Source organism: Culex pipiens, chromosome 2 (genome assembly GCF_016801865.2).
Source record: "Culex pipiens pallens isolate TS chromosome 2, TS_CPP_V2, whole genome shotgun sequence".
In the NCBI taxonomy this organism is placed as follows: Eukaryota; Metazoa; Arthropoda; class Insecta; order Diptera; family Culicidae; genus Culex; species Culex pipiens.
Window position 1 is genome coordinate 97,521,417 of NC_068938.1, and position 25,364 is coordinate 97,546,780.

Consider the following 25,364-nt stretch of genomic DNA (forward strand, 5'->3'; position numbering starts at 1 on the left):
CGAACATAACCAAAACTACCCACTAGGCTCTCTAGTACCACGTGCTTCAGAAAACCACTTTCGCGCCACCGTGAAAGATTTCACCAATCGTATAAACCGTAACGCATCGCGTTTCAACTCTCTAGCAAACCGTAACGCCTCATTCTGCACGCGCTCTCTCTCCGGGAATCCGCAGAGAACTGTCAAACACCGCGTGCGACACTCTCTCACGTGTTTGGATCGATAAAGCAGCCCCCCCTTCTTGTTTATGTTTACATCCCAGTGGTTCGGATAACACACGCGACAATTCGCCGGGTTTTCCTTCAGTGGTTAGTGGTTTTGCGCGGTTTTAGTAGTGATTTACTAAAGATTATTGGTGAGTAGGTGTGAGAAGAGAAGTGATTTGCTGTGAGGAAGTGCTAGTTCCAGTGATTGGTGTAAATTTACAGTGAATTTCTCGTGAAATTACGCGCTCAGTGAGTTTGTGAGCTCAACAATCGCTACAAAGTGCCAATTTGTAGGTTGCTTTGATTGATAACTTTACGACGATGGAGGATAACTTTACCAACATTGAGGCCGGTAGCGTTGCCGTCGAGGACGGTGGCGTACCTCCGGTGGCACGGGTTCCGTCGACCAGGCGTCGCAACGTTGTCACCCAGCACGGTTCGTACCGCACGGTGGACGAGGAGAACATCGTGGTGCTGGTCAGGTGTCATACGCCCCAACCGAAAGAAGAGGATGCCGAGGAGCAGGTCGTCTGGTTCGAGGATTTCTTTGAGCCGACCGAGGAAGAGGTAGGTTCAGGGAGCCGCTCAATGGTTGTGGTTTTTGCCTCAAAGCAACATTGTTGGTTGGTTTTAAGATTTTACGAGAATCACTTGAGAATCCCATCTGGCATTTTGACCGCAAAAGGTTCTTCAATCGGTGGATGGTCAATTTGGGAGGGGGAGCACGTGTCCTCATCCCGGTGGGGAGGTCGTGCGTCAATTTGGTTTTCTAATTAAAACCTTAATTATATTTATACGTTTTCGAGAGAGAATTTCCTCTTTTGTGAGGAAAAACAAGCTTGCCTTTATGCCATGTGCGTAACGGGAAAATAGGTTTATTGTTATGGACCTCGAAAGCCGTAAAATCGTTCCTTTTTGCCGCTCGTCGAAAAGTTTTCCTCGGTTGCATTTCCCAAAGTTGTTTCAAAAGAGCACGAACGGCACATCTGGTTCGGCTGGCCAGCCCAGAGAGGAAGACGGAGGTAATTAAGCTGCTTGATGGCCGTAAATCTGTGATGGATCTCCAAGATGGGTTCGATATGTGACAAAACAAGCTCGTACGATGTGGTGTTTATGTGGTGAATTAGAAAGGGTGTCAGCGAGTTTTTTGATGTTACCAAGAATCATTAGAGGGAAGTGATGAGATTGATAATGCAGTACTCAACTCAATCTTTAAAGGTTTTGACCATAGAAAACTATTGTTACATTTTTCTTACACCGAAACTCTGACATTAATTTGCCGCACTGCTGCAAAACAGCAATAATCCCAGTACTAAATTGGATAGAAAAACGGCTACAATTTTTGAAGCATCTGTCTAATTAACCTAAATCACAGATATCATCAAAAATCCCGTCAGCCGACCTCAAATGTGACTGAATCTGTCAAAAAACGAAACATGTCATAAAACGGGGGACAAACATGTTTTTCAACAGGTTTCCATCTTTTTCGATTGTTATTTTTGGGGACCTCAACCCACCCATTCAGGAGCGGCACACATGTCGCAATAACAATAACAATTGAAAATAAAATAAAACATTGCCCGGTTATTTTCAACAAAACTGAAAGGAAGTAAGAAACGATAACATGCGGTGGGAAATTTGGGTGATTTTTTTTCTTTGTTCGACGATTTGTTTGTGGTTTGAAAAATTGGGTGGGGGCCTTGGAATGTTTTTGGGAGTACGGTGGGCGTAATAGGATAATAATAACAATTGCACGAGGTTTTGTTTAGAAGTCATTTGTCTTGGTACTCGTGGGCAGTAAATATTGGTGAAATATTATCGGTTTCACGCTGGGGGCAAATGTATCGTTGAACGAGATAAACAGTGGCTAATTAATGGTCTTTTTGGGATTTGTTAATGCATTTGTGATTTTAGGTAACCATAATGTGGAACGTTCTTTTAAATGAATCATTTCAAAAATATGCATTTTGAAAATGTGAAAAAATAAATTTGAGCTTTGATTCTTTGATTCTTTGATTCTTTGATTCTTTGATTCTTTGATTCTTTGATTCATGAAATCTTCGAATATAACGTTTAAATCTGTAAAGTAATATTTTCCATTGGCAACCTCGTTGAAACCATTCATCATCCATGCTTCGGCTATGCTAACACAACGTACTAAACATAGTCACACATCCCGTTTCGAACAAGTAACCTGCCTTTTTCATGCTCAAGTGATCAATCACCGTTTGTGTAACGCATACAAGCGCAAAATGCGTGTCAACGCCACTTTCTGAGGGGTTGTTATAGCTGAGAATTTTCTTTCTTTTTTGCGAAGAAATGTTAACGCCTAGTACATTACTGATTACTTCCAGCCAGGGGTGAAGTTATTCGCTTAGTTCGTCATAAAAAACATTTTTTTGACAGTCATCTTCATGAAATGTACTACAACAATAATCATTTAAATACATTTTTATAAGAGTTTTTATGTGAACATTTCCATGAAATTTCACAGTGACGACAGTGTAAAAAGTGAACTTTTCCAGCACTGAGCCCAGAGCCTTTTCAAGATTCATAATTACACGATTAATTATGCGAAAAAACTTTCTTCATTGACATCGTAGACTCTACACCCTCAGCGATGACTTGAAGTTCATAGCTGAACAGGTTCAGTGCGTGAGCTTCAAAGAAAGGGGCAAGAACATTTCCGCGAAAATGTTTAACAAATGACGAAAACGGAGGCCTTTCTCCCACTTCAAGTAGCAACATCGACACGAAAAATGAAGTTGTACAGAATTAATGAGCGCTTAATTATTGCTTTCTGTTCTTGCGCAAGAACCCCGTACGACGTATGTGTGGTCATGAACATGTAGGAGTGGGAAATGTTCCTTGACGTCGTTTGTTTTTAGCTTGGCATAGATTGTGAAATTTTCTCGTCAGCTGGGTTGGAACAATATTTCAGAAAATAACTGCTCGGAACGTACTCAGACTGATCAGTGCGTTTTTGTGCTAGAGTCGATTGCTTTTTAAATATCTTAATTATTAGAAAAACCCTTTCGATCCTACCCAGAAATAGACTTCTCGTATTTCTTGCTCCACAAGTAAAATTAGACGCACCTTGGCGAGATAAAATTTCCAATTATTTCCACGGCCATGTATCGTTCGAATTTTGACTAATTAGCAAAATGTTAATTTAATGAACACCGCATTTTTTGACGTTCTGCTCCAGTTGCAATGAGCCAAAGAGATTTCCAAGTTTAAGGTGTGCGTTAGGTGAAATTGAACACCACGGTGAAGTTTTCTTTCCCCAGTGAGATTTAATATTTTGACAACTAATCCAAAGCAGACGCCTCGTTCTCGGAGCGCATCTACTAGAGAAGTTAAACACGGTGACAAATTAACCCTGGTGACTAATTATGATTTGTTCTGGCTCATCAGCTAGATTTGCACACAACCACACTGAGACGAGTAAACAGTGCAAGAATTCTTAAGTTTTATGCTCGTAAACCAAGATGCGGTGCAACAGTAAAGGGGAGATATGGGAGTCCTTTTGATGGAAATTATATCTATTATTGTTTTCATTCGACTCATAACGTTTGCAATCCTTATACAGGAAAGTGCATTGATGATATTACAGTATTAACATTATTGAGAAATACTATTTTTTTATTACGAAAATTTTGATGCCAAAACATTTATAGGAACGTTATCGCAGTTTTAGTGAAAAAAGTCGATTTTTTCCCGTTTTCGTCATTTTTCCGTTTTTGCGCGCGGCGCGTTGAAAAACTCAGTTTTTATTTTCAAAAAATCATATCTCGGAATATTGAAAACATAACTTTACTATTTTCTGATAAGTTATGTAAAATTTTCCGAGGAATCCGATAAAAATATTTTCAGACATAGGCTCTTTGGTCCTGAGACCTTCAAAAGAGCATTTTAAGTTTTCATTTGACCTTTCCATATGTAAGGCTAGATTTTAAAAACTTCTTACTATTTTTCTTTGAAAGGCCAACTTATCACCTTTCATTTGCGTATAAGACAGCTCAAACGGTTGAAATGATGCGAAGTTATGATTTTTTGAAAAATGTGGTTTTTGCAAAAATCGACGAAAATGGCCATTTTTCGGACCACCCTAACACGGCGTAGGTCACCCTAATGGCCAAACAAAAAAAATTAAGGGTCTAATTATTTTGGCCAAGAAACCCCCAGCAAAATTTTGAGCCCGATCGGGGAACTTTTTTTTCGAATCATGCTGTTTTCGTGGGGAAGTGCTGATATAATATGTGAGTTATTTAAGAAGATTTCATACAATTTATACTAGAAATTTACAATTTTTTTTATTGGCTGGAAATTTTCTAAAATTCAATTCTGTCACCAAAACCTTAACGAAAGTGAGGCGTTGGCTTACATCAACTTAAAAAATGTCGAGTTTTGCTATGTTTGTTATTTCATTTGAATCAAGGAATTTGTTCTCGAACATTATTTTGTTTTCGTTTCCTACCTAAGTTAAAAATATAAAAGCAATACTATTTTTTAATGGTTTTTTTTTAACTTTTTGAATATGCAAATAAAAAATAGAATCCACAAATTTGAAAGAGAATGAAGCCTAATACTTTTTTCGTATAATTTCAATTTTTTTTCCATTGAGCATTAGCATTAGCATTTTAGGACGCCCTATCCACGGATGGCTCCACAACGCTTATCCCACTGTTTGGTGTGGTTGTGTTAGACCCTCATCCGGAACAATAATCCAACACGGGAGATACCATGTCTTCATCTTTTGATGAGTGTGTAATACAGCCCAGGGCATAAGGGGGTCCTCGCCGGGTCCAAGCTATCCTTTAGGGAACGGAAGGAATATTAGTAAACGCCTATCTGAAGTAAATATCAAACATTTTTCCATTTTATAATAAAAGAGTCATTTTAGGTTAAAACCAAAAATTGCTTTTTTGCTTAAAAAGCTGTAATGTATCTTAAATCTTTGAAGTTTAATTTGGCAAATTTTGGAAAACTGGAATCGGAGTCAGAGTCGGAGTAGATTCAGAAGCTACTCGACTCCACAATCCTGATTTTTTCATGAAATTCGTGTTCTCATCTTTATGTAATTTTTGTAATTTTCCATTCTAAATGCGTGTTAAGAGGAACGGCATGTTATTCCATCGGGCACCTAATGTTGGCATATCAGCACATTGGCAGCATGATGACAGCTTCTTAAAAAACGTTTTCAACCCATTTTAAGCAAAAAAAAAAGCTCAATCAAGTGTATATCCAAAACATTTCCAAAAAGAAAGTTTAAATAGAAAGAATTTGAAAATTGGACGGAATTTAGGTCGAATACGAGAATCACCCCTATAAATATTATAAAATCATTTTCTTGGAACCGATTTGGTTTCTTCGGCTAAGTAGTCAGTTTAGGACATTAAGGAAAATTCAGTTACTCTAAATCAAATTATCGCATTTTTTTACAATTTAAATTGGACGAGCTTTCAGAGAAAAATATTTATGAGACTGAAAAATCAAGTCTGTCATATAGAAATTGTCAAAAATCATCGAAAAACCAATTTTTTCAACATTTTTATTTTTAAAACCGCTGTAACTTCACAAGGATTGGACTAAGGACAGTAGTCAATATTGAGACTGCTATGTAAAATTGTCTGGAAAATCGATTCCCGTTTTCTGTTTTTGAAAATTTTGAGCACTGAAAAAAAAAACAATTGCAGTAAATGATTTTTGTATTTTTTTAGTTGAGTTGCTCCATCCTGCATTTTTCGTGAATCTTTTTTTAACATCTTAGGATCACTTTCAAATTTGACTTTTAAACTTAAAAATAAAAAAAAAATCTCATAAAAGTGGCGTGTTTTTTTTCTTTCAGTTGATTTTTTTCGGAAAGTCCGTCAAATTTCCAACAAGTTTGTCTTTAACCACTTTTGATACGATGCAACAGCTTCGAGATACAGCGATATTTAAATTCCGAATTACAAAAAATAATTAAAACACTTAGGCCCTTTCCAAATGTCATTATCGAGTGAAACTGGCTTCATATATACAAAAAATGGCTTACATAACATGTCTTCAAAGTTTCATAGAAATCGGAGAGGGTCCTGTACAACCGATTCCCGATTTGACATGGAATTGCTCGTAATAAAATGAACCTTTTGTTAATTTTTGAAAGACTAGATTTGGAAAACTAAACTTTTTTACAAATTTCTCATCTGTCAAAAAAGGTTTTTTTTTCAAATCAACCCCAACATTCAAAAAGGGTTTAAATTCGCGAAAAAACTTGAGGGGTCGAAAATCCCCAAAGAGTTTGAAATATTCACTATCGACCCATCCCCCTCTCCCCCTAAAATGCTACGTCATCTGTGAATGGCCCCAAAAGTAATACAAAAACTAAAAATGTTGATTTTGTCAGTTCTTTCTGCCATTTTGTAATTCATATTTTTTAGTTCTCTTTTGATTATTTTTCTACGCTTTTTTCGCTTTTAATTTTAATCATAGCTTTATTTTTCCAAATGTGGACTGACCCAATAACAAAAATCTATCAACCCAATAATACTTTTTTTAAAATGGATTAGCTCTTCTGGAAAATGATTTAGGTCATTTATTTATACCAAAGTTCGTTGAGAAACGTGGTTTGGTTGTGAGAGATTAAACTGTCTTTTTTCCTGTGGTTTTTATTGTTGCATTTTTTTGATGATTTAATTTAAAATAATTTGCTGGGATCAAGAATCCCCACTTTCCCTTACATGACGATAAAGTTTGGTTGTTGAACTGAGACAACAATGTTGTAAGACTGTGTCATACACACACACACGTCCTAAACAAACACTAGCTCTAACCAAGCCAGCTACAATAGAATAGCTGTAACATTTACTCTACTTAGCGAGCGCGTGTGTGTGTGTTGACGTGTCGTCGTTGCGAAAAGTCAGATGATTAATTAGCCCCAGACGACGAACCGAAAGTAGCGGAAAATTTTGGGCTAATATTTCATTTTCTGGTTACACCAGTTTACTTAAGCCAGATTAGCTGAACGGGTGAGTAGGGAAGCTAATTTAGGAATTATCTTCGAAATCGCGTTAATTTTGGAAAATGCACACCATCGAAACAGCTTCGAAACTGGATCCCTCTTCTGTCATCCAAGTCAAGTTGAGTGACGAAATATTTTTGAGCGCGAAATTTTTGGCACGCAAAATAGTTTCCGCGCGCACAGAGCTCAGAACTATAATTTGACTAGAAAACGACCCTCCGAGCAGGGAGGATGGTGTCAACTTTGCCCGCGGAATGACACTGATTGATACATTTTCGTTTGTTAGCTTGAAATTCCGTGATGGGTGTCGCTCTTGTTACTTCGGTGGCCTGACGTTGAAGCGGGGTTAATTGTCAGTTGTTTTCGTGAAAAGTGTGTAATGGATCGGCTTAATTGACTTAGGGTTTTTCGTAATTCTCCATGGCAGAATGTAGTAAGTTTAGAAATTTAAGTTTGATAGTAAGGAAAACTATATTTTTTTTTGCTATTTTGTAACTTTGATGATTTCTTAGTTTAATATAAAAATGTCCAACGACAATGTGACACTAAAATGACAATAATCTCCTACTTAGCACTTACAAAGCTTTTAATGCCATTTATCGCAATTTACCCTTAATTGCGGTTCAATCAACTGACGCCAAACAAGTCACAGCTTTTGTGACTTACCGAGCATTCAAACCTCATTTTCTCACTCTCCTCTACTAATACTGTTTGTTTTAGCATTAATGGAAATGACGGTTGTAAAACAATGCACTCATTCAACAGATTAACCACATCTCATTTAGCGCGAGCCTGCATTTCGATAGCGGTGTGCTCTAATGTTCTAACTGAAAATTGGGCCAAAATGAGTCAATGATGTCATCTTTTAGCTAATTAAATTCCCTACAAAACGCTTCTAACAGATCTGAAAAATTCGTTTCCTAAGCGGAGATATCGCCTTGCAACCATTTGTACTAACTGACATTTTCGAACGCATCATGGATGTGCTCTCTTATTTTTCATCATGGCTTGACCTTTTGAAAACACGCAAATCCATAAAATTACGATTACACTATAATATTATGGTAAATTGCCAGGTGTCCTTACTAGTTTGAGCAATATTATGGAGCACTATTTTGGAAGGCAAATAGCACAAGTGTGCACATTTGGAAGCGAGAAGGAATTATCAGTTAGGTGTAGTGTGTTAAAATGGTTTAGTGGAGTAGTTTTTTTTTGTTTGGACGACCCATTGATTAGGATTAGTGTATTTAGGTTCTGTAGGTTAGTTTAAAATGTTGTTACGTAGTTTTCTTTGCATGGACGACCCCTGCAGTTGCACAACGACTTGAAGAATGTTTCAAATTGGCCTTTTGGGTTGAGCTAAATGGGCAATGGGTTGGGGAAAATTATTGTTACGTCGTTTTTTTGCATGGACGACCCCTGTACGTGAGCTAGGAGTGCACAACGATTTGAAAAATGTTTCAAATTAGACTTTTGGGTTAGGCTAAGTGGGTAATGGGTTGGGGAAAAATGTTGTTACGTCGTTTTTTTTCATGGACGACCCCTACAGTTGTGCTAAGAGTGCACAACGACTTGAAGAATGTTAAAATTTGACTTTTAGTTTGGGCTAAGTGAGTAATGGGTTGGGGAAAAATAATGTTACGTCGTTTTTTTTTCATGGACGACCCCTTCAGTTGAGCTAAGAGTGCACAACGACTTGAAGAATGTTTCAAATTGGACTTTTGGGTTAGGCTTAGTGGGAAATGGGTTGGGGAAAATAGTTGTTACGTCATTTTTTTGGCCTGGACGACCCCTTCAGATGTGCTAGGAGTGCACAACGACTTGAAAAATATTTCAAACTGGACTTTTGGGTTGGGCTAAGTGGGCATTGGGTTGGAGAAAATTATTGTTACGTCGTTTTTTTTGCATGGACGACCCCTTCAGTTGTGTTAGGAGTGCACAACGACTTGAAGAATGTTTCAAATTGGACCTTTGGGTTGGACTAAGTGGGTAATGGGTTGGAGAAAAATGTTGTTACGTCGTTTTTTTTGCATGGACGACCCCTGCAGTTGTGCTAGGAGTGCACAACCACTTGAAGAATATAAAATTGGGCTTTTGGGTTGGGCTAAGAGGGTAATGGGTTGGAGGAAAATGTTGTTACGTCGTTTTTTTTTTTGCATGGACGACCCCTGTAGGTGAGCTAGGAGTGCACAACGACATGAAGAATGTTTCAAATTGGACTTTTGGGTTGGGCTAAGCGGGCAATGAGTTGGGGAAAATTGTTGTTACGTCGTTTTTTTTGCATGGATGACCCCTAAAGTTTAGCTAAGCGTGCACAACGACATGAATAATGTTTCAAATTGGACTTTTGAGTTGGGCTACTATACCATATAATATGGTATTTTTTAACAGAATTTAGAGTCATAGAGACGCACCTGAGAAATGGTAAAATCCGTAAAAAAATACTTTGACTCAATCTCACCCCCCCAGACCCAGTGTCACCCCTACTTACGGTACGTAGTATTTTTTTTTGCATAAACGAACCCTGCAGTTAAGCTGAGAGTGGACTTTTGGGTTGGAACCCACTTGTAAAATGTTGTTACGTAGCCGAAACTTTGCTTACATGTTTCCTGCACAATAAAGCTCATACGACGTAACAACATTTTTCCCCAACCCATTACCCATTTAGCCCAACCAAAAAGGCAAATTTTAACATTCTACAAGTCGTTGTGCACTCCTAGCTCAACTGCAGGGGTCGTCCATGCAAAAAAAACGACGTAACAACATTTTTCCCCAACCCATTACCCACTCAGCCCGACCTAAAAGTCCAATTTAATATTCTTCAAATCGTTGTGCACTCTTAGCACAACTGCAGGGGTCGTCCAGGTAAAAACAAAAACGACGTAACAACATTTTTCTCAACCCATTACCCACTTAGCCCAACCCAAAAGTCCAATTTAATATTCTTCAAGTCGTTGTGCACTCTTAGCTCAACTGCAGGGGTCGTCCATACAAAAAAAACGACGTAACAACATTTTTCCCAAACCTATTACCCACTTAGTCCAACCTAAAAGTCCAATTTAATATTCTTCAAGTCGTTGTGCACTCTTAGCACAACTGCAGGGGTCGTCCATGCAAAAAAAAAACGACGTAACAACATTTTTCCTCAACCCATTACCCACTTAGCCCAACCTAAAAGGCAAATTTTTACATTCTTCAAGTCGTTGTGCACTCTTAGCTCAACTGCAGGGGTCGTCCATGCAAAAAAAACAATTTTCCCCAACCCATTTCCCAATTAGCCTAACCCAAAAGCCCAGTTTGAAACATTCTTCATGCCGTTGTGCACTCTTAGCTCAACTGTAGGGGTCGTCCAGGCAAAAAAAACGACGTAACAACATTTTTCCCCAACCTATTACCCACTCAGCCCAACCTAAAAGGCAAATTTTAACATTCTTCAAGTCGTTGTGCACTCTTAGCACAACTGCAGGGGTCGTCCAGGTAAAAAAAACAACGTAACAACATTTTTCCTCAACCCATTACCCACTTAGCCCAACCTAAAAGTCCAATTTAATATTCTTCAAGTCGTTGTGCACTCTTAGCACAACTGCAGGGGTCGTCCTTGCAAAAAAAAACGACGTAACAACATTTTTCCTCAACCCATTACTCACTTAGCCCAACCTAAAAGGCAAAATTTCATATTCTTCAAGTCGTTGTGCACTCTTAGCTCAACTGCAGGGGTCGTCCATGCAAAAAACTACGTAACAACATCTCCCATAGTTGATGTGCACACTTGGCACAACTGTATGGGTCGTCCATACTTAAAAATATTACGTATTTAATTTGTTTGAGGCACATTTGTTCTATTCAATACATTCGTCGATTCCATTGCATGAGACACACTTGTTCCAACTGCAATTCACCATAAATCTAAATAACGGTTTGTGCCTTGGATACCATTCGTTTTTGAAAGGTCGTATGATATAATTGAAATAAAATAAACTAGCTAAAAGTTTTTACAACATCATTTTCTTATGTTTTAAGGAATACATCATTCAGTATTCGTCATAGTTGATGTATTATGGATGGTTTTACAATTATATTCATAAAAAATATAATTTCACTAATTTTTTCATACAAAAATTTTGATTTAAATGCTAATTTTTTCAAAAGGTTAATTTTCCTACCAAATTCAAACTAAAATAAGTGTTTGAAAAAAGTTTTGATACAAAATGTTTTTCTTACGCTTAAATTAACCAACTCGTGAAAAATAACATTGAAACAACTAATTTGAACTGTTTTAACAATAAAATTACTTTCACGCTTTTGTACCAAAGCCCTGTGCACGTTTGTGCTAGCTCATACAAATTACCTCCCAAAGCACACTTGTGCCAATTGCAAGCATGATTTTTTTTCGTATTTTCTCTGCCAAAATTTTTCTAGCATTTCAAAAGTTTTTATATTTCACAATGTCTTTAAGTAATGTCAGGTGCATACTTTAAAATTGTTAGAACAATTGTTTGTCGAATAGTTTTCCAGAAACAGTAATTCAAAGTTTAAAAATCGATTTTCTCGCAACTACCAAAATGTCAGTTAGTATAAGAGAGCACACCGCTATCGATTTATTGACACCCTTCGAGAGGGGTCCATCAACAAGAGTCGTAAGGTCACAGCAAAGTGACAGATTTGCCAAATGAAACAAAACAAGCGAGAAAGAGAGAGCGAGCGCGAGATGTATCGCGTGCACTTATTCGTCCAATTACCAACAATGGTTGCGCTTTTATTCGGCAATTAATCTTGCATTGTTACACAAAGAGATGGTTTCAAAGCACAAACTAAATGTGTGGTGGTAGAACAAAACCATCGCCATCGGTCGTGATGGTGACCCGCGGCGGCGTCGAGGCGATTGTCCCACGAGGGGCCTCCAGCGGCTGTCCCCTCCGCGGCTTGGCGTGTTTACTGACGCGTAATTACATAATTACATGTCGCGATTGAGAGGTGGGGACAGGTGGGGTGGGGGCATGAAAAAAAAACTGATAAAAGTTTATTTTATTTTTTTAGAATATAAATCTCTAAACATTCTGAAATTCCATAAATAATGTTTTACGAATCGTGTGAATCGTGGACCGGTTTGAATTTTCCAACGACATTATTCCGGGTTGATACGAAATTCCAACGAAAAATCAATTCTATCGATAGAAAGACCCCCAAAACGGTTTTATCTCCAATCCAAAATGTTAATTTAGCAACTCTATGGTAATATATTGACATTTAGATAAATTATAAGTTTGCAAAATTAAGTTAAGATAAGTTTTGTATAGAATTTAAAGAGTTATATAAAGTTTTATACTAAGTAGTTAGTAAACTTTATTTTCAATCCAAATTATTTTTTAGTCAGTCAAGGATGCCTATTTGGAGTCGGAAGACTGGATTCATGGTGATTTGCCAACAAATAACTTTGTTTATGTTAATTTTCAAAGGTGTGCAAACTTTTTATGCACCTTTTTTGATTTTTGTAATTGATAAGATTTGTGTTTGTTTGATACAACTTATCGTCTTTATTTCTCGGTGTATCTTACAACTAAAGCTGTACTATGTACGTTATCGATGGTTATTAATTCAACTAGCAACACTTCATAAGAATAACATTCTGTTAGAACTGGTTGCACTGGCCCTAGCCGGAACCCTATAAATGTTTTGTATTTTCATGTGTTGACCTAATTCAACGGACTGTGTAAACCTAATTGAACTGTCAATGTCGAATTGACTTTTGTGTTTATAAACAAGATGTTTTGCTTGATCTTCGCGTGTTTATTTCAACAGTAATAGTATTTGTTATAGAACTTTTTACAGGAATCAATTTTGCATGAGCTTTTTGAAGCAAAATGTTCGGCAAATTTTTTCGAACAAAACGTAGTACTAGGTTTCTGTCAAACTTTAACGTGAAGACTTCCATCATTGTCATGATTTCTCCTTCAAAGGTATAAATTTTGCGTCGCTTTCAATATTTTGACAATATTCCTTCACCAAGTTGTTTAGAATAGTGCCCTACACATGCTGATTTCTTTTGGTAACGATTATCCCATTCCTTGTCAAGTTATGGAAATCGTCATTAATCAATGATTGCCAACTAGGACGTCAATGACTGTGCCACAAAATTATATAAATTTTGAAGCACAATTGATTTAGATCAAAAATTCCTTCAGTGACTTCAAGAAGGCAACAACCGGCACATGCTGAATCCTTTTGGTGCTGAAATTCGTTAAACTGAATTTAAAACACATTTTTTTATAGTGATGACTAATTTTCTTCGAAAATGATCAACGGCTTCACCTTAAATTGTTTGCATGTTTCATCACAAAACGTGCATAGTTCCCAAGGGGTGTAAATACGTTTTTTACATACTGTACATATAAAATTTTGATTTGCAACTTCAGCAAAAAATTTACTCAATGCAATTCAGAAAACACACCACTTTTGCTTATATTCGGCAAAGAAATAAAATCGGGGGCAGTCGTGGCTGAATTGTTACGATGTTCGCTTTGTAAGCGAATGTTCTTAGGTTCAATTCCTATCTGCTTCTATCGAGAGTTTTTTTAAGGGTTGGCATAAAATGGCATAAAAATCAAATCATAATGACTGAAAACCAGCAACGATTGCTGAATCTTTAGCAAACGAACTGTCAAACTGACAAAAGGATGTTACTGAATTTATAGCAATACAATTTCAGTCAATCATTTGTCAAAATGACAAATATCAATTAACTGAGAATTCAGTAAAATCTCAATTGCTGAATCGTTTTCTTAAAAAAAATTATTTATGAGACTTCAGTGAAACTTTACTGAATTTAAGCGAAAAAAGGACAAAAGGGTCAATGCCAAAGGATCGAAAACATAAATTCGTAAAGAAAACAAGTGGAAAATGAGAATATAAGAAATGTCTTAATTCGATCATCTGAAAAATTATTCAAATAATTTAACCATTTTTTTTGTAATGTTTTAATAAGTTCAAAAATAAGCAGTACTTTACAAATTTGCAAGCATATTTTTATTTTATTTTTTGTATTCTTTCCAAATAATTTGTTTATTTGGCAATTAAGATAACATAATTGCAGATTCATTGAAATAGCTATAATTTTATAAAAAGTAAAATTTTTAATTTTCACTGAAAATATATTTTTTAATTCCTTAAAATAATTTATTTATGCTTATTTTATTTTTTTGTTAGTTTTCCCATTCTTTCAAACATGACCAGTTCTCAAATAGTAGTTTATGCAACAAGTTGCCAAAAGAGGATTTTTTCAGCACGAGTCGTACATTTATCCAACGAGGTTCACCGAGTTGGATAAATACGACGAGTGCTGAAAAAATCAAGTTTTGCAACGAGTTCCATACAACATTTTTTGCAATTTCGAAAAACACCCATTGAGTGAAATTTTAAGTCGAATTTTCATGTATTTTGTCAATAAATCGTTCAAATCAAAAAAATGCTGAAAAGTGTTACTTTTCGAAACAAGTGCTGAAAAGTTCAACTTTTCAGCACCCATTTCAATGCTGAAAAGTAGAACTTTTCAGCATTTATTTTGAAATGTGTTGCTATTCGATTCTGTTATTTTTGGTACAGAAAAGTAGGCTATTTCGTCGTTCAAGAATGACAGGAAAAGTAAGTAGTTTCACGACGGAATTGCAAAAAAAAACAGTTTAAGACTGAGTTTGAACATTTTTTATAGTATTTAATTGGCTTTTTAATATATTTTCTTTTGTTTCTGTAACATTTCTGTGACTATTTCTGTTGATATTAAGTTTTCTTTTCTTGTTTTATAATGTTTTTTTGAAATTTTTACATTCTTTGTTTTTGTTTTGCATTTTCTAAATTCTTGTTTCTGTACCATTTCTGATATTTTAACCACTCTTTCTTAATAATTTATTCTTATTTCAGTTATATTTTTGTTGTTTTTACATTTTTCACATCATGAGCAGGACTTGATAAAGTTTTGGGAAATGGGCTGAGCATAAACTTATTTTAAGAAGTTACAATTAACAATTTATCCTTATATCTGGGTCATTGCCCTCGAAGTATTTTTCGGATACAATCCAGACTCGATTATTCGAAGTCCTTGGCAAAATTTCACTTCGGATAGTCGAAACTTTGGATAGTCGAGACTTCGGATAATCGAGTCTGGACTGTAATTAAATCACGAAATTCTTATGTGCGTAATCTAAGATGGCGACCAAAACGGTGGCATTGGGATTGTTAAATTTTTTTGTAATGTATTAGGCAACCAATAAATCGAGCCCAATTAATGTTAGGTCGCTGAATTCACATTTGAATTCGGAAAAAATAGATTTTTTCAAAAGCATTTATGCGAACAGGAATAATTTGGAAACTCTCGGATAATAGAATGTGGGGTGAACAAATCTTCAGATAATCAGGGTTTTGGATTTTCGAGTACGGAATGTCCTGCTAAAAATATTTTTTTGTGTTAAAAACTACGAGATTTATTCCGGAATAGTTTTGATAAGCTGGTTAATTAAATAAATGATACTGTTTTCATGTTTTCATTAAGCACTTGTTTATAGACATAAATTGCAATTTAAGAATACATTTGTCATTTTGGACATACATTAAATCAGTACTTATAACTTTGCTGAAGACATCAAATCAAAGTTCTTCTTTTGACATAAGTGTGTGCTAAATTTTACCTAAATCACGGAATCCATAGAAAAGTAGTTTTCCGAAAATTTAGAGGTCTTAAATGTTTCATACTCTTTAAAAGCCATCTACTTTTTTTTAACAGTGTTTCTCCCACTTCAACCAGGTTAACTGGTGTGTCAGAGAGCACAATATGTGGGGCTCGCCCTTTTCGGTCACCTCCACCCGCATGCCACCTGCTCGCTCCCGCTCCCCCATGAAGCACGAGGTTACCCATGGTCACGGGAAAGTGCATCGATGCAGAAAGATGCAATCCTTAACGAATTGATTGCGGGTGCCAGGTTCACTCGCCTGGTGACCACGCGTCGAGGGCAACGCTTTGTTAGATTTAGGTTTGACCTCCCCCTCTGGTTTCAGGTGATAATAAAAACAGATGTAAACGCCCATTAGTGTGAGATTTACTTGCGAAATGGAGTTTGAATGGATATGTATTTTTGGTTTATTTTACGAAATTTCACGCAAATATCACGTTCTGAGCTTTGATTACTTTTAAAATGCATTCAACTGAACTTTTTCAAACAGGAAAAAAACGCACAAATCGTGACATGGTCCACTTGGTGTCGCCCTTTGCGTGCAGCTGATTGACATTTTACATTTTTACATTTTGGTCCAAAGGTTGCACCCGATCCATCGATCAAAACAGCACCCTTGTCCTGGTCGGGGTTTCTGGTTATATGAGTGCGTGTGAAACCCGAGCTAAAAATTATAAAAAATAGTTGGTGACACCATTGCACGAGGGGCTCGCTTGCATGCTATGAAACAATTAGAATGAAAAAAAAAAGTTTTTTTTTATAGTTGTTGCAAATTATTACATTACATGCTATTAGAATTGCGAGTTATAAGGTTAGGATTCTTGATGTGAATTATTTCTTATGATTCGCAATCAAATAACAGACTTCGAGGACTTTTCCTTGACTCATATTAAAATCAATAAGAATAATTAGATCATATCATAACAAGTAGCAAACTTTTTTTAAAATAAAATAAAGTTTACTATACTTTACTTCCTGCTATCCCTCAACTTCGCTAGACATTGCTTTGATCCGTCTACCGAAAACCACCCAGCTGAATGCAGCATCCAATTAGCATCACAATTAGTGCACGCGCTTTTTTTATCGCTGCAGCTGCAGTTGTTGCGGGCAGAACTGCAACTACAACTGCCAGACCCAACACCACGATGCATCGAGTTACACTGCTGTTTGAGCTATATGCACACCAGTTCTCCCTGATCTCGTAACTTGAATGTCACACGACGGTGGTTGGCTATGGCGTCGCGACATGGGTCGAGAAACGCTCATCTGGTCATCTTGATTCGCGGACCGTGGACAGATGTGCAGTTCCACGCGAAGTTACGAATTTTGAATTCTTAATTTTCATAACATCATTGCTTGGATGGCACGTCGGCGAGTTTTAAAAGTTCCACAAAAGCTTTATTTTTTGAAGTTTCGCCTGGAAATTTAGCACAGTCACAGAATCTGAAATATTATTTCTGGTTTAGTCGCCGTTACAGCAGAACCAGCTGTGAGAACCTGGCAGCACAGCAAAAAAAAAGTGCTAAGCTCACGTCACGAGAAGTTGTCATAAAGGCAGTCAGAACTCGGTGGTCTCGACATGGTTCAGCATCAGTTTGGTTTGGGTTTTAATGCAACAGTTTCCCATACAGGCAGGCAGCAGCTGGCCGCTAATGCAAATGTCCAAGGTCGGTCGCATAAATGTTGCCATCAGCAGCCAACTTCGCTGACTGCGAATATGAACGGTCGATGCCGGCTCGCGGAGCCTTTTGATTTTTTTGCGTTTTAATTGCGTGCGACCATAACGAGCTTTTAGTTTTGACGGGGAGCCTTCCTCGAGCTGAGCGGGGAGATTGGTTTATTTTGGACGTAATTTTTGTGATTTTGTATTTGAAAAATGAGTTCAAAATATTGATTTTGAGCATGGTTAAGTGATATTAAGGTGAAACGAGAAAGCAGCGCCATATTGAGACCACGAGTTGAAAACGCCGTAACTTATCCCTGTACTGCCCACATTTTTATTTATTTATTATTTTTTCTGTCATTTTGAGCAACTTTTGTTCTATGAAAACTCTTGCTCTTGTTTTATAATTTTCTTATTTAATTTTTTATATTTTAATTTGCAATTTTTGTAATTTTTTGTTCGTTTTTTTTTTTAGTTTTTGTTTAGTTTATGTTTGTTTCTGATAGTATTTGGCTTACTCTACCACCTCCTATCATTCTACGTTTCATCTAGTTCATAGTTTTTTCATGTTTTTACAGTCATTTTGAAATTGGATGTTTGTTTTTCACATTTTTTACTATAGAGCGATATCATTTTATTTTAATTGTAAACATAATTTTCCACTTTTTAAAACCAAATCATTCTAATTTGTAAGAAAAGTATATTCGGATCCATCATTCAACCTAACATTGTATAGAGATTCAAGGTTTTTATTCTAAGTGCTACTCATTAAACCCTGAATTTTCTGTTTATCAAATATTTTTTAAAGAAATGAACAAAAATGGACACATACAAAAATGGAACATTGACTTTAACTCAAACACGTGGAATTTTTTTTTAATACAAGAAAATCAAAAAAATAAAAAAGATTACAAAAATAAAAAAAATAATAAAAAATACAAAAATTACAAAAATTACAAAAAAAAATACAAAAATTACAAAAATTCCAAAAACTACGAAAATTCCAAAAATTACAAAAATTACAAAAATTACAAAAATTACAAAAATTACAAAAATTACAAAAATTACAAAAATTACAAAAATTACAAAAATTACAAAAATTACAAAAATTACAAAAATTACAAAAATTACAAAAATTACAAAAATTACAAAAATTACAAAAATTACAAAAATTACAAAAATTACAAAAATTACAAAAATTACAAAAATTACAAAAATTACAAAAATTACAAAAATTACAAAAATTACAAAAATTACAAAAATTACAAAAATTACAAAAATTACCAAAATTATAAAAATTACAAAAATTACAAAAATTACAAAAATTAAAAAAATTACAAAAATTACAAAAATAACAAAAATTACAAAAATTACAAAAATTACAAAAATTACAAAAATTACAAAAATTACAAAAATTACAAAAATTACAAAAAATACAAATATTACAAAAATTACAAAAATTACAAAAATTACAAAAATTACGAAAATTACAAAAATTACAAAAATTACAAAAATTACAAAAATTACAAAAATTACAAAAATTACAAAAATTACAAAAATTACAAAAATTACAAAAATTACAAAAATTACAAAAATTACAAAAATTACAAAAATTACAAAAATTACAAAAATTACAAAAATTACAAAAATTACAAAAATTACAAAAATTACAAAAATTACAAAAATTACAAAAATTACAAAAATTACAAAAATTACAAAAATTACAAAAATTACAAAAATTACAAAAATTACAAAAATTACAAAAATTACAAAAATTACAAAAATTACAAAAATTACAAAAATTACAAAAATTACAAAAATTACAAAAATTACAAAAATTACAAAAATTACAAAAATTACAAAAATTACAAAAATTACAAAAATTACAAAAATTACAAAAATTACAAAAATTACAAAAATTACAAAAATTACAAAAATTACAAAAATTACAAAAATTACAAAAATTACAAAAATTACAAAAATTACAAAAATTACAAAAATTACAAAAATTACAAAAATTACAAAAATTACAAAAATTACAAAAATTACAAAAATTACAAAAATTACAAAAATTACAAAAATTACAAAAATTACAAAAATTACAAAAATTACAAAAATTACAAAAATTACAAAAATTACAAAAATTACAAAAATTACAAAAATTACAAAAATTACAAAAATTACAAAAATTACAAAAATTACAAAAATTACAAAAATTACAAAAATTACAAAAATTACAAAAATTACAAAAATTACAAAAATTACAAAAAATTACAAAAATTACAAAAATTACAAAAATTACAAAAATTACAAAAATTACAAAAATTACAAAAATTACAAAAATTACAAAAATTACAAAAATTACAAAAATTACAAAAATTACAAAAATTACAAAAATTACAAAAATTACAAAAATTACAAAAATTACAAAAAATTACAAAAATTACAAAAATTACAAAAATTACAAAAATTACAAAAATTACAAAAATTACAAAAATTACAAAAATTACAAAAATTACAAAAATTACAAAAATTACAAAAATTACAAAAATTACAAAAATTACAAAAATTACAAAAATTACAAAAATTACAAAAATTACAAAAAATACAAAGATTACAAAAATTACAAAAAATACAAAAATTACAAAAAATACAAAGATTACAAAAATTACAAAAAATACAAAAATTGCAAAACAATAATTTATCAAATTATCATAAAGTGTAGAGTTGTCCCCTTTTACAAAGATTTGTCGGATTTCGGCTCACATTAGCTTACTTTTACGATCTCATTATTAATAACAGACACGCTGCATCTCGCTTTTCACATGTTCCCTCTATTGATGGTGTCCGATGCACTCTCAGGCAATGATGGGCGATCTGCATAAATCAGTGAAATTCACCACGACCGTTGCCACCTGGCGCATCCATATATTTACAGTTGTCTCATGGCGTTTTCTACCATTCACGACCACGATCGAGAAAATCCCCGGTTCGCAATGGGCGTAACAGCATTATAATTTCATTTACTTGCACTAGTCGACTGTCAGGAGGCTCCCAGATGACACATGGTGGGCTTCTTGTAAGAAATTGAATTTTAAATATTAATTACTTTTATTTCTGTAAAAAAATTACAAAAAATAACTTCAAAACAAGTTGCATTTTGAAATTTTTACTTCATAGACCTTCTTTGATTTTTTTTGTAAATTTTCGTAATCAGCTTCACCTTAATAATTTCAATTTTAAACCAAACCAAGACCGTTTGCAGTACCACCTTGCCGTACCAGTCGTTTGTGTTTGTTGTGCGGCAAATCTGTCCGTTACATCACTGAAACAGTAAAAATCAACATCATTTGCCAGAAACTCTCCATCGCAGAAAGGGGAGCGATCTTGTGTTCGATAATTAAGGGGGCATGTTTGCCAAAATTTTCACGTGCACCCGACATCCGAGTCGCGTTGGGAATTTGTCAAATTTTCACAGCTGATTTAGGGAAAAGAGTGGAAGTCTAAGTTGAAAAGTTTAACATTTTGGTAGTTTACAATTCTGTCGTTTGATTAAATTTGAGTAAGAATTTGATTTTACTGTCTCAAAACACCATTTACATTTCAATAAGACGACAAAATTTCCCTCCGACATTTTCGACAAATTATTGCTGCAGAAACGTAACCACAAGGACAGACAGTGGTTTGATTTCGGACCAAAGCAATCGTTGAACCACTGACAGAATATTAATTTCGTTCAGCTAAACAGGCGTGCGACGTTGAAGGACTGTTGCAGAAATTATTTTCATTAACTTATAATTTCTAAACTCTCAGAAAAAGAGCTGTTTAAACTTGGATGTTTTGAGCATTTCAAACAAACATACAAATCTTTGATTAAAATGCAATTTGTTGGCCAACTCCAATGCCGCTAAGCAAATTTATGCTTCATTATTTGTAGTCCTCCCACAATGTGCGATAAATAACGGGGTGCCATATTTTGTTGATAAATAATTGGTTTTCATTACCATATTATACCTACAGTAATGTTGCACCTCGGTAACATGGCTCACACCTCGTATACGTGAGAAATTTGACCGCAAATTTGTACATAATTTAACGCAAATTAAATACGGTTCGCCACTAATGAAAACAAACAAATTGATGCGCATGTAATTTTATGCCATAAGTTGAGCATGTTGTGTGTTCTTGCAGAAAATCGTAATTAATATTTACACCAGCTCTTTAAAATATGATTAAAAATGAGGAACTGCAACATTTTCTGGACAAATACATGTCATATTGTACAATTGATCTAAAAAATACTCAGAAGTTATCAAGAGAAGTGTGCAATATAATGTCTTAAAAAAACAGCAAAGATTAGTTTCAATTTCTCCCGGATCATAATTAGTGAAAACGTTAAGCACGATAATCACTCAAATCAGTAGAACAAATCTTCAACCGCTCGCTCGCAAACCCGTAATCCCTTCCAGATTACCTGTTCCGCAAGCTCCACAATCACATAATCCGGGCTCAATTCTCCTTGTATGTGTGATGGTGTGTGAAAACCGTGCGATAACATTCACCACACACACAACTTTCCACAAGTCGCAAACGGCGGCGCTTGGCGACGAAATCACCTCAGGCAAGCTCATAGTTCATGCAGCATAACGTGCAACATCATCCAGCACAAGAGATAGCGTGCCTCCTTGGTCCGTTTGCGTTAAGTTGGGGTTGTGGTATCGTGTCACGTTTTTTTGTGATTTTAAACTGATGATTAACATTAACTTTCTACAAAACTCTTAAAATTTTAGAAAATTTTAGTGTGTGACTTGTTTAATGTGAGCAATTCTCTACGAAATCGGTCTTTTTTTTAGAATTTTAATTTTTGTATTTTTTAATCCGACTGAAACTTTTTTGGTGCCTTCGGTATGCCCAAAGAAGCCATTTTGCATCATTAGTTTGTCCATATAATTTTCCATACAAATTTGGCAGCTGTCCATTAGGGTGCCCAGAATATGGGACTTTTTTTCAAAACCTCGCTCCACAAGCTGAATATTGTTCCTTGACCTATTTTAGGACTCTGTGCCAAATATGAGCAAAATCGGTCATCATTTACCCATTGATACTCGGAGGTGAAGTTTGTATGGGAAAAATCGAAAAAATGTATAGAAAATTCAATTTTTATTACGGTTTGGTCTGCAGGGTGCGCTACTTCTATCCAAATATTCCCAAGAGTGAGATTCTTATTGAAAATTTAATGCTCTACAACTTTGTAGAACATACCAAAGCTGTAAAACTCGATCCTGAAAAGTTATTAGCGATTTTAAAAAGTCATTTTTGTATGAAAATCATTTTTTTCACCAACTTCAGGCTCGGGTATCAATGGGTTAATCTCATCCAATGTCGCTCAAAATTTACACAGATGCTTAAAATAACCCAAAAAACCGTTTTCCGCTTGTGGAGCAGGGGGTCATTTTTTCTGGGCACCCTACTGTCCATACAAAAATGATATGTGAAAATTCAAAAATCTGTATCTTTTGAAGGAATTTTTTGATCGATTTGGTGTCTTCGGCAAAGCTGTAGGTATATATACGGACTACACTGGAAAAAAATGATACACGGTAAAAAAAATTGGTGATTTTTTAATTTAACTTTTTATCACTAAAACTCGATTTGCAAAAAAATATTATTTTTATTTTTTTTTATTCTTTTTTGATATGTTTTAGAGGATATAAAATGCCAACTTTTCGGAAATTTCCAGGTTGTGCAAAAAATCATTGACCGAGTTATATTTTTTTTAATAAATACTAATTTTTAAAAAAAATCGAAATATCGGTCGCAAAAATTTTTCAACTTCATTTTTCGATGTAAAATCAAATTTGCAATCAAAAAGTACTTCAGTGTAATTTTGATAAAGTGCACCGTTTTCATGTTAAACCCATATTTAGGTGACTTTTTTGAAAATAGTAGCAGTTTTTCATTTTTTTAAATTAGTGCACATGTTTGCACACTTTTGGAAAAAATATGTTTGAAAAGCTGAGAAAATTCTTTATATTTTGCTTCTTCGGACTTTGTTGATACGACCTTTAGTTGCTGAGTTATTGCAATGCAAAGATTTAAAAACAGGAAAATTAATGGAAAATTAATGTTTTCCAAGTCTCACCCAAACAGCCCACCATTTTTTAATGTCGATATCTCAGCAACTAATGGTCCGATTTTCAATGTTAATATATGAAACATTTGTGAAATTTTCCGATCTTTTCGAAAACAATATTTTCAAAATTTTAAAATCAAGACTAACATTTCAAAAGGGCCAAACATTCAATATTACGCCCTTTTAAAATGTTTGTCTTGGTTTAAAAATTTTGAAAATATTGTTTTCGAAAAGATCGGAAAATTTCACAAATGTTTCATATATTAATAACTCTAGCTTAAAAATGCTTTATTTGGTCTTCTTATCATATAAAAAATAACGAAAATAGTAAAAAGAAATGCGTTTGCGTATAAAGTGAAATTCAAAAACCGGGAATTTTTCCGTGTACCTAACTTTCAACCTTCTTTGAACATCAATGAAATGTCAATTTGCGAAAACGTTTAAAAAAAATCCTCATATATTTAATTCGAAAATCTGTAACTTTTGAAGGATTTTTTGATTGATTTTGTGTCTCCGGGAAAATTATAGGTATTGGAGGAATATTTAGAAAAAAATGGTTCTCTAAAAAAAATGCCGATATCTTTTTATACAAAACACATAATTTCTTAAAATCCGTATTTTAAAAATGTGTTTAAGGGAACAAAAACCGCATTTATTGAGCCATAAAAAATCGTGGAAAAAAACCACCGATTCATTTTTTTTTCAAAAATATGTGTTTTTTAAACAAGTTTTTGAGTAAAACTTACAGTTTTCCAAAAAAAAACACAGTTTAAAAAAAATCATAATTCGGCGGCATTGCTCAATAGCTTCAAAAATTGTGGTTTTGTCTTCTAAATCACATGAAAAAAATTAAAAAATGAAGATTTTAGGAAATTGTTTTTTAAGGTAAAAATCGCAAAACAAATTCCGTGTACCTATTTTATGGATAGTCCTCATCAATACCTAAAACTTTGCCCTAGACACCAAATCGATCAAAAATTCCTTTAAAAGTTGAAGCCTTCTATGGGTGAGCCAATGACACAAAATGGCTTCTTTGGCCATTCAGAATAAAGCAAAACGTTTTGAATAGGTAACTTTTGGAATCCTTTTTTTTTCAATTCGAGGCTGTTTGACATTTAAAATAGGACCAATATTTGCCAAGATATTTTTGGTTGAAAAATTAAGGCTAATGTCACATTTGTCATGATAGCACGACCACAGCAATTTGCTCACACACACAGTCTCGGCGTGATAGGATACCACCGCAGCCTGCAGTTATTAATAAAAGCAGGCTAGACAACGTCTAAGCATATTTTCATTAAATTTTCCTCAACCGGTCCTCCCAGCCAGCCAGCCAGCCACCAACTACTGTTTCAACATAAGAATTTCCACCGCCAACCAACCAACCATCCAGCGTTAGTGTCTCATGCGATTTTCTCTGCTCTTTTCTTCTTTTTCTTTTTTTTCCATAGGTTAGTGTGTTTGCTGATTCAGTTTATTTGCTTTGCTGCTGCCGGCACTCTCATAATATTAGTCAGAATAAGCGTGTGTTTGTGTAAAAAGGGGTGCCAAATTTGACTTCTTCAAGGGTGGCAGGCACAAGTACACATTTAAACACACTGCTGACACAAAGCCACGTTTGGAGAAACGCAAAACT

The 25,364-nt window shown here is 34.2% G+C and overlaps 1 protein-coding gene across 1 annotated transcript; it reads left to right on the top strand.

Annotated features, from left to right (window-relative positions):
* The first annotated feature begins 275 nt into the window (after window positions 1-275).
* LOC120416609 (uncharacterized) lies at window positions 276-25,319 on the top strand. Its single transcript, XM_039578409.2, has 2 exons — window positions 276-773; window positions 25,180-25,319. The coding sequence occupies exons 1-2, from the start codon at window positions 528-530 to the stop codon at window positions 25,264-25,266; spliced, it is 333 nt and encodes a 110-aa protein (XP_039434343.1). The 5' UTR covers window positions 276-527; the 3' UTR covers window positions 25,267-25,319.
* Window positions 25,320-25,364: the final 45 nt, after the last annotated feature.